Source organism: Narcine bancroftii, chromosome 4, assembly GCF_036971445.1.
Source record: "Narcine bancroftii isolate sNarBan1 chromosome 4, sNarBan1.hap1, whole genome shotgun sequence".
Classification (NCBI taxonomy): domain Eukaryota; kingdom Metazoa; phylum Chordata; class Chondrichthyes; order Torpediniformes; family Narcinidae; genus Narcine; species Narcine bancroftii.
In genome coordinates this window covers 305,938,767-305,953,642 of record NC_091472.1, presented here as the reverse complement: position 1 = coordinate 305,953,642, position 14,876 = coordinate 305,938,767, and the positions used below count along the sequence as shown (strand labels likewise).

The following is a 14,876-nucleotide window of genomic DNA, read 5'->3' as shown; positions in this document are numbered from 1 at the left end:
CAGTATCTTCAGGTCATCCTCTAAACGTATCACTAGACAACTTAAATGCTTTCTCCTTGTTAGGGAATTCCATTGTCAAACACAATTTGTTACTGTAATGCTGCAGTCTGGAAATAGTGTGGTAAACCTCTACAGGATATCAACTTTAATCTTAAATATGTTTACGACCACAACTACATAAAGTCATTCTAATAACGTACTGGAGTATTATAGGAAATTGAACATTTGCAGCGCGGTTTGAAGGTTACCATAAGCCAAGTTATACTTTCAACTGTCACTTTAGGATAAAAGTCTGATTATCAAAGCATCAACTTCCAGATTTCATCCAGGTTATTTGTGAGAAGAAAGAAGGGAAAATCAAAACCAAAGTTAACATTCCAGATAATTTTGTATATCCAAATGTTTTTTTTTTAAATATTCAGTGAGCACAAAGTTTTAAAAACAACCTCCGGGAGATAATGTTTTTCCATCCAGAAATAAATTTTGATAAGTAAAGAAAAACTATTGGGGCAAGGAATTCTGCACCAAGGTTTCCAAGAATAAATTTTAACCTCAGTTTCATAAATTGTCCACCTCACGAATAATAAGAATAATAATACCAAATCTGAAGCATCATCATAATATTGTCCTGATGAACTTTCAAGCACTTGGTCTGTGTTAGAAGATTACACAAGTAATCATTCTAGATAAGTATACCAGATGCACACGATGAGAGCTGCATTTCTGCCAATAGGATTTATGAAAATCAGGGGCAACAAGGATCTTTAAGATTTTATCCAAAAGATTTATTTAAAATGGCCATGATGAAAATATAATTTCAAGATAATTTTTCCAAAATATTCAAACACTGAACACAAGGATATTCATAAAGTTCAAAATATGAAATGTAGTACAGGTGTGCACCACTCAATGTTCACAATATGTTGTGAAATTGGGCATTATGCAATGGGGACATCGTGTAAACACATTATAAACTTAGCAAAGCTAGATGGGATATTGTAGTGTACCTGTAAACATTTTATTTGTAAGTAGGGATCAGTGTGGGGTCTGACACAAAGCTGTGGGCAAAGAGCAGGGCAGTGGGATCAGTGTGGGGACAGATACAGGGCTGTGGGGAGAGTGCAGGACAGTGGGATTAGTTGGGATTAATACAGGGCTGTGGGGAGAGAGGGGGCAGTGCGATCAGTGTGGAGACTGATACAGGGTTTTGGGATTAGTTGGACTGATACAGGGCTGTGGGAAGAATGCAGGACAGTGGGATTAGTTGGCACTGATACAGGGCTGTGGGGAGAGAGGGGTACAGTCAGATCAGTTTAGGTATATGGTTTACAATTTCCTATAGCTAGTGATCACTTGTTCTAAATTGCTGCAGACTTCCTCCCGGTAATTAAATAATTATGGGACCACAGACGTATATTTGGTCGGACATTGCCCGAACATACATTAGGCAATGCATACCTGTACACAGTCATTTGAAACAAAACAGCAATCATTGAGAACATCCATATGCCTGAAATAAAATAGTAAAGTTCAGATACATCAGATGAACTCTCCTTCATAATTAACATTCCAAACATTGTTCACAAGTTCACTCCTTCAGACCAAATTCATTTAGTAGCAGCAAACATACGCTAATTTTGAAAGAATCATTCTCATCTCCATAAACTTGGTGCATTGGATGAAAATTGTGCTGCTTTCAAAACAAGTTTCTTCCAACTTCAAATAGACAGTAACTGAAAGAATGATATTTCATGTTTATATTGAAAATTGCTGAGCAATCTTACCTTTTACCTGTAAATTCACCTTGCCCCTTTTTATTAAACGTAAACTTTGAGTCTCTGTAACCCCATCCATTCCATTTCAGGATCTCCTGCCTTGAAATAAAGGAATTATTTCAATACATAAACATAATGCATGTTCAAGATTAATAAAATAACTTTTACTTTAAATAGTTATACATTTTAGAAAAGTCAAAGTGGCTGAGCACAGAAATAAGACCTTCAGTCCAACAAGTCCATGTTGTCCATCAGCACTCATTTAATTCCAGTTGAAAAATTTCAGTTGAAAAATCTGATAAAGGTAATTTAGGAATTATATTCTTAAAATTTCCCATCTACAATAATTCAGGATTCAATGTAACCTGTTGTAAAAACTTAATAATAGAAATCCAAAAAGGTTTAAATTTTGAACAGGACCATGTAGAATGAATAAAAGTTCCAATATCTTCTCCACATCTAAAACATTATTCAACTTTCATCTATTCAACTTCTGAGGTGTAAATATATAACTGATATAAAAAATTATAATGAAGTAATCTATCTCCTACATTAATTAGACATATCCTCTTTACATAAATGTTGCCAAATTTGTTGATCTATTAATATTTAAATCTTGTCCCCACCTTCCTCTTGACTTGAATAAACTTAATTTAGTTTTTATTTCTTGTAAAACAATATATGCTATTGAAATAAATTAATTAGCCATTCCATCAACAACTAACTGTTCCAAGTCTGTAGGGTCTTTTAAAACCATATCTAATCCTAACTTCCTGATACTAATGCAAAATGTAGTCTCAGGAGACAGTCAGAATGTCTTAAAAAAAATCATAGAGCAAATAATTTCCTACCAATCAAATTTCAATGAAATGCAAAATTAGCTTTACATATTTATATCAATTTTGTCAAGGACCAGCTTTAGTTGATGCAACAGCTTATCAGGAAAAGGAAAAGCAATAGTGTTCATTGAGGGAGAAAAACTGGACAAATACAAAATGTAATTTTGTCCAAGATGCAAGCAAATCTTTTATACACTTTGAAATTAACACATGATCAGTCAGGACAGGGTGTAACTGGGTGAAGCAGGTATGGGAACCATGAGATAATATTACAAGAGCCTCAGTCTCTGCAATTGACCAATTTGAGGATATTGAAACCTTTGGAGCCAGAAAGTATGGCAAGACTAAGGTTCAGAGGGATACTAGACAAGCACAGGCAAAGGGGATCAGCTTGGTCGGAATGAACAAGTTGAGACAAAGGACCCGTTTTCATTCCGTAGAACAAAGCGACAATAGGAACTGGAAATTACTTAAGTGTGGTTGAGAGATACCTCCTCTTCTCCTCCCATGTTGAAAAGGTAGCTGTAGTTGTAGATGTACAATTTGGAGGAAAGATACCATTAGCTTGAGAATAGAAGGCCCTGTTACCCACCCAGTGCCAGGGCAAGGATATTATCCTCCAGGCTGCAGAGGAACTTGGAGTAGAAGAGATAAGATCCCAGTTATCATAGTTCAATAGATACCAATGAAAGACTAAATTAATAAGCGCTCAAAGTTAAAGTTATTGTCAGAGTACATACATTCTATCACATACAAACAACCCCGAGAATCTTTTACCTGCAGGCAAGGCAGAATTTCTACTTACTGGTAGTGCAAAACAAAAATTGGACAAGGAAATAATATTATACAAAAGAGAGAAAGGTAAACATAGAATGATATGTGAATAAACTGAGTGCAATGGAAAAAAATAAATATTCAATATTATATGATGTGCAAAGCAAGAATCCTTAATGAGTCTTTGATTGAATTAGTTGTGCGGAGTAGCAACTATTCCTGAACCTGCCAGTGTGAGTCTTGTGGCACTTGTACCTCTTTCCTGATGGCGGCAGCAAGAACAGAGCGTGCCCTGAATGGTGTGGATCCTTGATTGTTGCTGCTGCTCTCCGACAGCAGTGTTCCATGGGGATTTTCTCAATGCTGGGGAGAGTTTTGCCGGTGATGCTCTGGCCTGCATCCACTAGCTTTTTCAGGGCTTTCTGCTTGGAGATATTGGTGCCCCATACCAGACATGATGCAGCTGGCCAGCACACTCCTCCCCCCCACCCCCCTCCACGCATCTGCATAAGTATGCCAAGGTTTCTGATGTCATACTAAACCTCTGCAAATGCCTAAGTAGAGGCACCCTCGTGCTTTCTGCAAAATGACAGTGTGTTGAATCCAGGAAATAACCTCTGAGATAGTGACTCCCAGGAATTTAAATTAGCTCACACTCTCCACCGTTCATTCCCCCAGTGATCACTGGATCGTACACTTCTGGTTTCCCCTTCCTCAAATCCACAATCAGCTCTTTGTTTTTGGTGACAGTGAATGCAAGGATCATGTTATATGGCGAGCTCTCCACTGGCCACCGTGACAGAGGTGCACCAAAGAAGAGGTACAAGGACTGCCTAAAGAAATCTCTTGGTGCCTGCCACATTGACCACCGTCAGTGGGCTGATATCGCCTCAAACCGTACATCTTGGCGCCTCACAGTTCAGCGGGCAGCAACCTCCTTTGAAGAAGACCGCAGAGCCCACCTCACTGACAAAAGACAAAGGAGGAAAAACCCAACACCCAACCCCAACCAACCAATTTTCCCCTGCAACCATGTCTGCCTGTCCTGCATCGGACTTGTCAGCCACAAACGAGCCTGCAGCTGACGTGGACATTTACCCCCTCCATAAATCTTCGTCCGCAAAGCCAAGCCAAAGAAGAAAGAAGATTCAGCTATGTTTTTAATCTCCCTCCAATTTTGACTCTTTGCCCCATTTTACCAACCCACTACCATGGTATTGTCAGCAGATTTGTAGATGGTGTTATTGTCACACCGAGGCACACAATCACAGGTGCGCAGCAAGTAGAGCAGGGGGCTAAGACTAACACTATTAATTTGTGCAGCAACTTTGAGTGTCCTATGGACACGGCCCCCAAGATCTCTGTTCTTCCACCTGTTCAGTATCTTCCCATTAACCGTGAATTCTGCCTTCAAAAAAGGCCGTTATAAATTGCAATATACAGTGCAACTTCATTAATCCAAAACGATTATGTCGGACATACTTTTTTTTCCAGATTAACTGGTCATTTTTTTAAAAACAGCCCAATAGCAACACCAAATCACTTATACCAATGTTTAAATAACAACAAACAAGGGAAGGCTTTTTAAGCATTAAAAAAATGTTAATTCTCATCAAATAAATGCTGGATGTAAAACCACAGCCAATCGCTGCGGCTGATCACCGACAAAAACCTGCCGCTGCCGTTGATTCCCGGGCTGGTGGAACACTCACTGGAGAATCGGCAGGCTCCTGCTCCCCGGTCACCAGAGCTCCTGATGCCGAATCCTCCCATAGGCCTGGCCTACCCCCCCCCCCCCCCTCAAACACACACACACACACACACACACACACACACACTGGTGTGCGTGTGTGGTAGTAGGCAGAGGGGAGGGTTCAGAGTCACCATCCAGTGTGCCGAGGAGGGAGGGAGCGTCACTGAGTTAGAGCACCTGCCCGGAGGCCACTCTCCTTGATGACACTGGGACAATGGATTCTTCTGACCACTTGTGGCTGGGAGACAGTGGCATGTAGTTTGAGAGGGAGAGTTGGAGAGAAAAGTTAATAGGGAGGTAAAGAAGAAATATAAAGAGAGAGAGGGGAGGGAGTTACCTGAAACAAGGACAATCATCGTTCTAATAAAAATGTTCTAAAGGTGTACAGCAGCACAGGGGCCTGGGGTTATGTCCACTTGAGAAGTGGCAAGATTCTGAGAAAGTATTAAATATGGCATATACAATTGTGTTTGATCAGAAATCGTGCAGAGTACGAAAGTGAAGTTTGGGGAGAACTCCCCTTTTTTAAAAAAACTGGTCCAGCTCCAAATAGAGTATTATGCTCAATTCTGGTTGCCACTGAAGGACACAAACTGATGACACTGGAATGGAAGCAGGTCACCTTCAATGCCAAGGAACTGCCTATGTAGGAGATTTAAAAAAGGAGCAAATCCAGATATTGATAGGCCAGGTAGCTTAGCATTTGATGGAGCCATGGTAATGAAGTCTTTACTTAAGCACATTAATGATCATTGTCTGAGAGGGCTTGCAAAATCATGAGAATCAAATAGGAGAAAATAGACTTGTTTATCTTTTCCAAATTGCTTGAAACTGTTAGAGAAAGAGTAGACTAGGCTGACACAAATGCAATATTTTCAAGTTGGCAAAAATCCCTTCAGTAAGCTGCTATATATAAAACTTTTAAAGGCTGAGCCAGTCAAGTCGAGAGAGAGAGATAAAATAGATAAACCGAGAAGAAGTTAACTTATTAAATTAGACAAAGGGTTAAAAGTCGCCTAAAAGCATTACTCATATCAAGGCCGGTCACAATTTCATCAGGACAAAAAACTGGAAGTACAATTTAAAAGTTGGTTGAAAATGTGGCATTAAGAAAAGGTGGTAGAGTTAACAGAAAGTTTGTGACAAAATAAATAAATACATGAATAGTTTTGTCAAATTTCCTTCAAGTTAGATGTGCAAGTTCAATAGGTTTGAAATAATCCAAGTCAAGTAGAGGAACAAACCAGATTTGAGAGTATACACTCCAAAAAAAAAAATCACAAAATGTCATTAAAAAGGTAAAACAAGGACTGTTTTATTTCTCAAGGGACAGATTGGAAAAAGCAGAGAGAGTTTTTGATGAATTCACAGAGCCTTCTTAATGAGACCACACACAGTAATAAGTACCTTTCTGATCGCAATAAATAAAAAGGTTACAGAGGAAGTAGATAATACCCAATAAAGATTTACAAGAACTAAGGAGTTACAAATGTCAGGAAAGGCTAAACAGGCTGGGGTGCAATTCTGAAGATTAAAAAGCTAAAAGGTGATCTCAAAAAATCTGAAATACAAAATGATTTGATACAATATACATCAAAAATAATTCCACTTGCCAATACTTAAGGTAATAAAACAAGACACTAATAAATCAGACAAAGAATTCAGCAGAAACTATTCAAAGAGAGGGCCATCTATGATTGTGGAATGTGCTACCAGAAATAACCAAAACAAAGAATACAAATTTATTTGAGGTTGAGCATGGGGGTGAACGAAATTGGAGCACAAACTGAAGAGATTAGTGAAGCACAAAGTTTCTCAGACCAGCTACCAATGTCAGCTCAGATTACCCAATGTCTTCAATATACAATGTGTAAAACAAAAGCCTGCAGATGCGGAGGCTGAATGGAATATACAAAATTGCTGGAGTACCTCAGTAACTCACACAGCATCCATTTAAAGTAAAAGGTAACCAACATTCTGGGCTGAGCCTTTTGTCAGGAGTGCAAAATTTAATTTTCCATTACTGTATCAATAGCAAAAGTCTATTCTTCACATCCACTTTACAAAATGTTTATCAGTAAAGATAAAATTTGATTACAATGGCTCAGCAAGAACAACCGGTTGCCTTGCCAGTCTAGGGACCATGGTTCAATCCTGACCTCTGGCATTGAGTTTGCAGGTTCTCCATTACTTTCCACCAGGTGCTCTGGTTTCATGCCACATTCCAATCACATGCAGGCCGATTGGTTAAATGGCTACTGCAAATTGCCCTCATGTCCAGGTGAACAGTAGAAATGATGGGAAAATAAAATGGGATTGGTGTAGGATCAGTGAAAATTAGGGCTTGATGGACAAAACTGCAAATTGCCCTCATGTCCAGGTGAACAGTAGAAATGATGGGAAAATAAAATGGGATTGGTGTAGGATCAGTGAAAATTAGGGCTTGATGGACAAAACTATTCAGTGAGCTGAAGGGCCTGAGTCTATATCAACTATACCTCATGAATCTACGGCATTGAATTGAGGCTTTAAAGTTTCTCCTGAAACATGAGCACTCAACGGCACAAGGACACCTTCTTCCCTGCTGCTATCAGATTCCTGAATAACCCAATGGACCAAAGACACTGCCTTACTTTTTGTGCATTACTATTTTCTTTTTTATAGTAATGTTGTAAGATGGTTATGATAGGAATACAGTAAAACCTCATTTGCGGTAGTTGGGCTCCAAGATTCCATACCACGTTACAGCCGAGTCGTGGAACAGATGCATATATGCCATGATTCAGGAAGCAGGAAAACAGAATACTGTGACTCAAACTCTATAATAAGCCCTTTAAACTCCACATATCAACATCCACATCCTGTAAGTGAGTCATGAGTCCATTTTTGAGTTTGTGGCTGTTAGCCTGACATCCTAAAATCAATGTTTGGGGTCCACAGATACCTGCGCTATAAGCGATTCCGCAGATTAACGAATCACGTTCTAACAAGGTTTCACTGTATTTGCCCTATATTGCCACAAAACACCAAATTTCTGACTTGTTCATGACAATAAATCTGGATTCTGAACTCTACAAATTAAAAGTAAAACTAGAAATGCACAAGTTCATTGGGCAAGATTTTCTGTGATTAATGAAACCTCTGGAGTAATTACTGTGCATTTATGGAACAGTCTGCCACCTAGTGGGAAAGTCTTTATGTCCAACACACAAGTTCACATCTAATCCACTAATTCAGACACATTTTCTCTGTTGGTTACACAACTTCACACAAATCATTTTTGACACTTCGTTCACACTTTGATGTTAAATTAATCTGATATGAAAGCCAAAAGAAACAAAGCCATGGACGAACCAAGAGATCTTCAATGCAATGAAGAACAGATTTGTGGCATTCAGATCAGATGATTCAGAGACACAAAGGAAGTGCAAGCACAATCTCTGGAAGGCTATTACCAAAAAGATAATTCTGAACTAAGCTGGAGTTTCAGACAGATGCTTGGCAGCTGAGCAAAGATTTGCATCCCAACACATTTTGTAAGGCGAAACAAGGCAGTATGTGAAACATCTCTATAGCTCGTGCTCAATGCTTTCCATGCTCATTTGAAAAAGAGGAAAAAATAACACGCATGACCCGCAATGACTGAGCTTGCTGTTGTTGGAGAGCAGCAGTAATCATCAAGGATTGACATCACCCAGCACATGATTGGTTCTCGCTGCTGCCAACAGGATAGAGGTGTCGGTGCTACAAGACTCACCACCAGGTTCAGGAACAGCTGCTTCCCCTCCACCATCAGACTCCTCAACAACAACCTCAATCAGGGACTCATTTAAGGACTCTTACTTTTGTACTTTATTGTGTTTTTTTTTATTCCCACCCCCCCTCTTCTTTATTGCACAGTTGTTTGCATTTATTTGTTTACATGTGTACAGTTTTTTTTGAACTACCAATAAGTGGTCATTCTGCCTGGTTCACAAGAAGAAGAATCTCTGGGTTGATGTGAACTCATGAATATACTCTTTAATTTTTTTTTTAATTTACATAGAGACATTTTAAATATACAATATAGTAAACTTTTTCTCAAACACAACAAACAAAAACAACAATCCCTCCCTCGCTCCCATACATACTGATCCATTATTTTTGCCAGACCTTTCACAAAAGTGTGTTATTTATTCTTTAAGTTATATGTGATTTTTTTCCCCCATAGGTATACAGCTATTCATTTCCGCAGTCCATTGTACTACAAGTAGAGGGGAGTCAGACTTCCAAGTGATCATGATACATTTTTTCGCTAACACCAGTGCTATTTTTATGAATGAGATTTGATATTTGGTCAATTTGTCGCTTATTTCCATGAAATTACCTAATAGATATCGTTCAGGGTCACCCGTGAAGGCCACTCCTGTTATCCAGGTTAATTTTTCTGCAATTTCTTGCCAAAATGGCCTCACTTTCATGCAAGACCATGTAGCATGTAAAAAATGTTCCTGTCTCAGTCCCACATCTGAAACACATCTCTGAAATTTCAGCTTTTGATCTGTATAACTTTTGTGGGGTAAGATCTAATTGATGTAAAAATATTATACTGAACCAGTCCATATCTTGCATTTATAACTGATGTCATGCTGTCCTTGCACCAATTTGACCAACTTCTTTCTGAAATCACTACAGTAAAGTCTGACTCCCACCTTTCTCTGGACCTCTGCAACCCCAGGTTTGCACTTTCACTCTGGAGAACATAGCACATTTATTGTTATAAATTTGGGTGAATTCCCCATCCAAATCGTTCATTCAATTTCACTAATTTCAGGTAGCGTCAATGTTGGTCCCCATCCTTCTCTTAAGAACAATCTAAGCTGGAGAAAACAGTAGATGGTCCCATTGGCCACCCAATATTTGTGTTTTAATTGTTCAAAGGACATAAAAGTTCCTTCTGTGTAACAGTCCTTCATTTATCTTATATTTTTGTGCAAAAATGGGCAATAGAATATTAAATTTGTGGTATGACAATGGTGCTTTTATTGATATCCCTATTTTTTTTCCTCCTATACATTCATTAATTTCTTGACACGTTCTAATCATGTTTATTAGATAGAATGGGGTTATCCGATTATTTCTTTAGTAATTTGAAATTCCATTTATAGATAGTATTTTCCCTCCTTCATTGAATAAATTCCCATTTGAACCCAAGAAGGGGGGGGGGGGTGGGAAGGGTCCTTCAGTGAAGAAGGCTGCGAGAACTCTAGCCTGCGCAACTAGGTAATATTTTTGAAATCTGGTCGTCGAAGCCCTCCCAATCTGTAGTCCCATGTCAGTTTTTCCAGTGCAATGCTTGGGACCTTATTATTCCATAGAAACTGTCTAACATGGTGGTTTAGTTTCTTGAAGTTTTTAGGTAACAGAATAGGCAGCGATTGAAAAAGGTATTACAGTCTTGGCATCACTTTCATTGTAATGCAGTTAACCCTTCCCAACAAAGTAATCGGTAAGTCTGTCATGAATGTACTGACAATAAATCTGAAATCAGTTTCTGAGACTGACATGAAAGAACCTTGAGGAGGGGGCAATCCACACAAATTGTCCAGCTCAACCTGCACACCCGGTCACGTTCTTTAAACCTGCACAAACCAACTGACTGGACCCTTCAGTCTTCTTTTCTTTCTTCTTCTTCTTTGGCTTGGCTTCGCGGACGAAGATTTATGGAGGGGGTAAAAGTCCACGTCAGCTGCAGGCTTGATTGTGGCTGACAAGTCCGATGCGGGACAGGCAGACACAGTTGCAGGGGAAAATTGGTTGATTGGGGTTGGGTGTTGGGTTTTTCCTCCTTTGTCTTTTAAGTCAGTGAGATGGGCTCTGCGGTCTTCTTCAAAGGAGGTTGCTGCCCGCCGAACTGTGAGGCGCCAAGATGCACGGTTTGAGGCGAGATCAGCCCACTGGCGGTGGTCAATGTGGCAGGCACCAAGAGATTTCTTTAGGCAGTCCTTGTACCTCTTCTTTGGTGCACCTCTGTCACGGTGGCCAGTGGAGAGCTCGCCATATAACACGATCTTGGGAAGGCGATGGTCCTCCATTCTGGAGACGTGACCCACCCAGCGCAGCCGGATCTTCAGCAGCGTGGACCCTTCAGTGCCCAACAGCAAAATAACATGCTCAATTACAACTGGTCAGTAACACTTGTATCTACTGCGATTAAGGTTTTTTTAAACTTATACAGCATGGCAACAGGCATTAATCTGTGCCCCTCAAATACCCCAATTAAGCTACAACCCCCTATCCATTTTGAAAAATGGGAGGAAACCAGAGCACCTGAAGGAAACCCAGGGAAACATGGAACAAACATAAAAATACCTTACAGCCAGTGCGTTGCACTAACTGCTATGCTAACTATGTCTTTAGAAGTAGTTATGGAGCAGAAGACCTGTCACAGGAAAGACCTGGGCCCACTTCCATTCATCTATTATCACAATTGATCAATGGCAGATGCTATGCCGCTGACTCTCCCTTTTTGTTAGATCACCTATGTCAGACTATTGTTCAGTGACTACAGCTCTGTGCTTAACACTATGGTACCAGCAAAGCTATCAAACTTGGGGATCTGGGAGACAGTTTATCCCTATGCAACTGGACACCAATCAGTACAGGTGGGCAACATCACCTCCTCATCAACCATTACAACAGAGGCACATTTAGTCTTCTGCTCTATTCCATCTACACACATTCTGCTTGGCCCGCAGTTAAAAAAACTCAGAGTTGCATGTGATGTCATACATGTACTTGGACAATATATTTAAATTTTGATTGATGGGACACCAGTGAAGAGGGTTAGCACCTTCAAGCACCTGGGAGTCTATATATCAGAGGACCTCTCCTGGAGCCAGCACATTGAGGTAACCGTGAAGGCATACTAATGCCTTAATTTTCTAAGCCCGAGGAGATTGGCACATCATCAAATATTCCAAATTTCCACAGGTGTACAGTGAAAGGTATATTGACCAATTGCCTGGTTTGGTGATTTGAGTGCCCAGAAATGCAGAAAGCTGAAGAAAGTGGCAAACCTAGCCAAGTCCATCATGGGCACTGGCCTCCCATCCTTTGAAAGCATTTATGTGAAGTGCTGCCTCAAGAGAACCCTGAAGTCCAGCACCTCCATGTTTCTTATTTATCCAACAGCTATCAGGCTCTTGAACCTCCTTATTCTCCTCAAACCCCAACCATGAACTACCCAAGGACCACCAAAAGTAGTCTTTACTGTTGGACCATAGCATTCTTTATTTCTTGCCTTAACTGCAACTGTAAATACTTAACTACTCTTTCTTCTTCTTCTCTTTGGCTTGACTTCGCGGACGAAGATTTATGGAGGGGGGTAAATGTCCACGTTAGCTGCAGGCTCATTTGTGGCTGACAAGTCCGATGCGGGACAGGCAGACACGGTTGCAGCGGTAAATTGTTTGGTTGGGGTTGGGTGTTGGGTTTTTCCTCCTTTGTCTTTTGTCAGTGAGGTGGGCTCTGCGGTCTTCTTCAAAGGAGGTTGCTGCCCGCCGAACTGTGATGCGCCAAGATGCACGGTTTGAGGTGATATCAGCCCACTGGCGGTGGTCAATGTGGCAGGCACCAAGAGATTTCTTTAGGAAGTCCTTATACCTCTTCTTTGGTGCACCTCTGTCACGGTGGCCAGTGGAGAGCTCGCCATATAACACGATCTTGGGAAGGCGATGGTCCTCCATTCTAGAGACGTGACCCACCCAACGCAGCTGGATCTTCAGCAGCGTGGACTCGATGCTGTCGGCCTCTGCCATCTCGAGTACTTCGATGTTAGGGATGAAGTCGCTCCAATGAATGTTGAGGATGGAGCGGAGACAACGCTGGTGGAAGCGTTCTAGGGGCCGTAGGTGATGCCGGTAGAGGACACACACATACTGCACATTAAGCAATTCTGGTGGTAAACTGACTGGCATATGCAGGTAACAAAGTACTGGGGCTGATCAATATTTGGAGATTACTTTTGCCTCATTCTTGTTTGTGCTCTGCAAGTTCCTGAACCAGACAGAATCTGTTTAAAAGCAGCACTCCTCAGCTTCAGGTAGAATATGAAATTTGTGGGAGAGACAACACTACAAAGAAGTTTTGATAGAGCAGCAAGCAGTAAAGCTGTAGATGCTGGAATCTTGAGCAAAGAAATGCTGAGGAACTTAGCAGGTCAGACAGCACCAGGGTAGAAGTGGTCAGTTAATGTTGAGCCATAACCCTTTATCAAAACCAATACAAGGCAAAAATAACAGATATAAAAGGGGGGAGGGGGGAGTATGGGGAGGGGGCTGGAGGTGATAGAGTATAGGACAGAAGGTCTGGGAGGTGGCGAGAGGGAGAAACCATACTTAGGGTGGTTGGTGAGGGGGTGGAAGGAAAGTTAGAAAAAAATTGTACATGAGTAGGTAGAGATAGGAAATGAAATCAGGTGGGGGGGGGAGGGGGTTAACCTAAAATTATAAAATTCAATGATCATGCTGTTAGATTTAAAGCTGTCCAGTGGAATATGATGCATTGTTTCTCAACTTTACATTTATCCTCACCCTGACAATGGAGGAGGCCAAGGTCAGACACACCATTATAGTTATGGGTGGTGGAGAGAGAGAAAGGAGTTAAATATTGGCTACAGGAAGCTCAAACTTGGACCCACAGAGCACAAATTGTCTATTTTAAACACCAATACTCACCTGCATCCTGTGGGTGGCAGCATTGCACTGTTCAATCTGTCTCCATAAACTGCCACGGCATTTTGGTTTAATACAGCAATACTGAATAAAACCATTGAAATCCTTAGCAGTAATAATGTTAGAAATTAATATTAAAGTGTAAAATATGATTTTCTAAATACTTCCAATGTGAAGCAGCCTGAATTTTTAATGATTCAGCAAAATATTAGCTTGAGAAACACACGAACTGCAGATGCTGGAATCTGATCAACAAGTAGCTGGAGAGATTCAGAAAGAGTCCAGTGGCATCCTTGGAAAGAGATGGTTAATACTTCATGTCAGAACCCTTTATCAAGTCTGACCTGCTTAGTTCTCTCACCTCTCATTCTTTGTACTGCATTAAAACCCTTAGTATCCGGCATGGGAATTGATAGAGGCCAGATAAGTGAATTTTCTGGATGTTTGAGATTGAACGTTGTGTGGATTGGCAAATTAACGGCAAGGCATGCCCATTTTAAGCATCTGTATTTTTTACCTATTTATTATCCTCAAATCTTTTTTGCTAGTTGCTTGAATTGTGGACAACAGGGGTCTTACTGTATTAGCTTATACTTCCAAAAGAATGGTGAGAATTTCTGAAATGCAGCTGTTTAGTTAATACTCATACCTTGTCACTCAGGATGCATTCCCAGGAATGAGTGTGCTAACAAAATCACGCCATGGGTAACTGGAGGTTCAAAGAGTTCTCTATGGAAACAAGTACAATAGCCAGGAACCACACCCAGCTGTCACAAGTGGACCATTTACTCACTGCCATGCTTTACTCTTCTATCTTGGTCAACATTTACCTTCTTCTGGCATCTTCCCACATAAAGCAGAAGATGCAATGTCTGCACGTTTAACAAGTTTAAGTTCTTGGGCATCACTATCTCAGATGATCTTTCCTGAACCCAACGCACTAATGGCATTGTCAACACCTCTACTTCCTCAGGAGTTTGAGGGAGACTTGGCATGACATCAGAAACCCTGGCAAATTTCT

At 40.6% G+C, this 14,876-nt stretch overlaps 1 protein-coding gene across 3 annotated transcripts in view; it reads right to left on the bottom strand.

The window, feature by feature from the left end:
• Positions 1-14,876, bottom strand: part of agps (alkylglycerone phosphate synthase) — a 182,172-nt gene that overhangs the window by 146,897 nt on the left and 20,399 nt on the right. For all 3 annotated transcript variants that reach the window (XM_069935825.1, XM_069935826.1, XM_069935827.1), the window contains exon 2: positions 1,785-1,874. In XM_069935825.1, the coding sequence (XP_069791926.1) occupies positions 1,785-1,874 (90 nt within the window). The remainder of the gene's footprint in view (positions 1-1,784; positions 1,875-14,876) is intronic.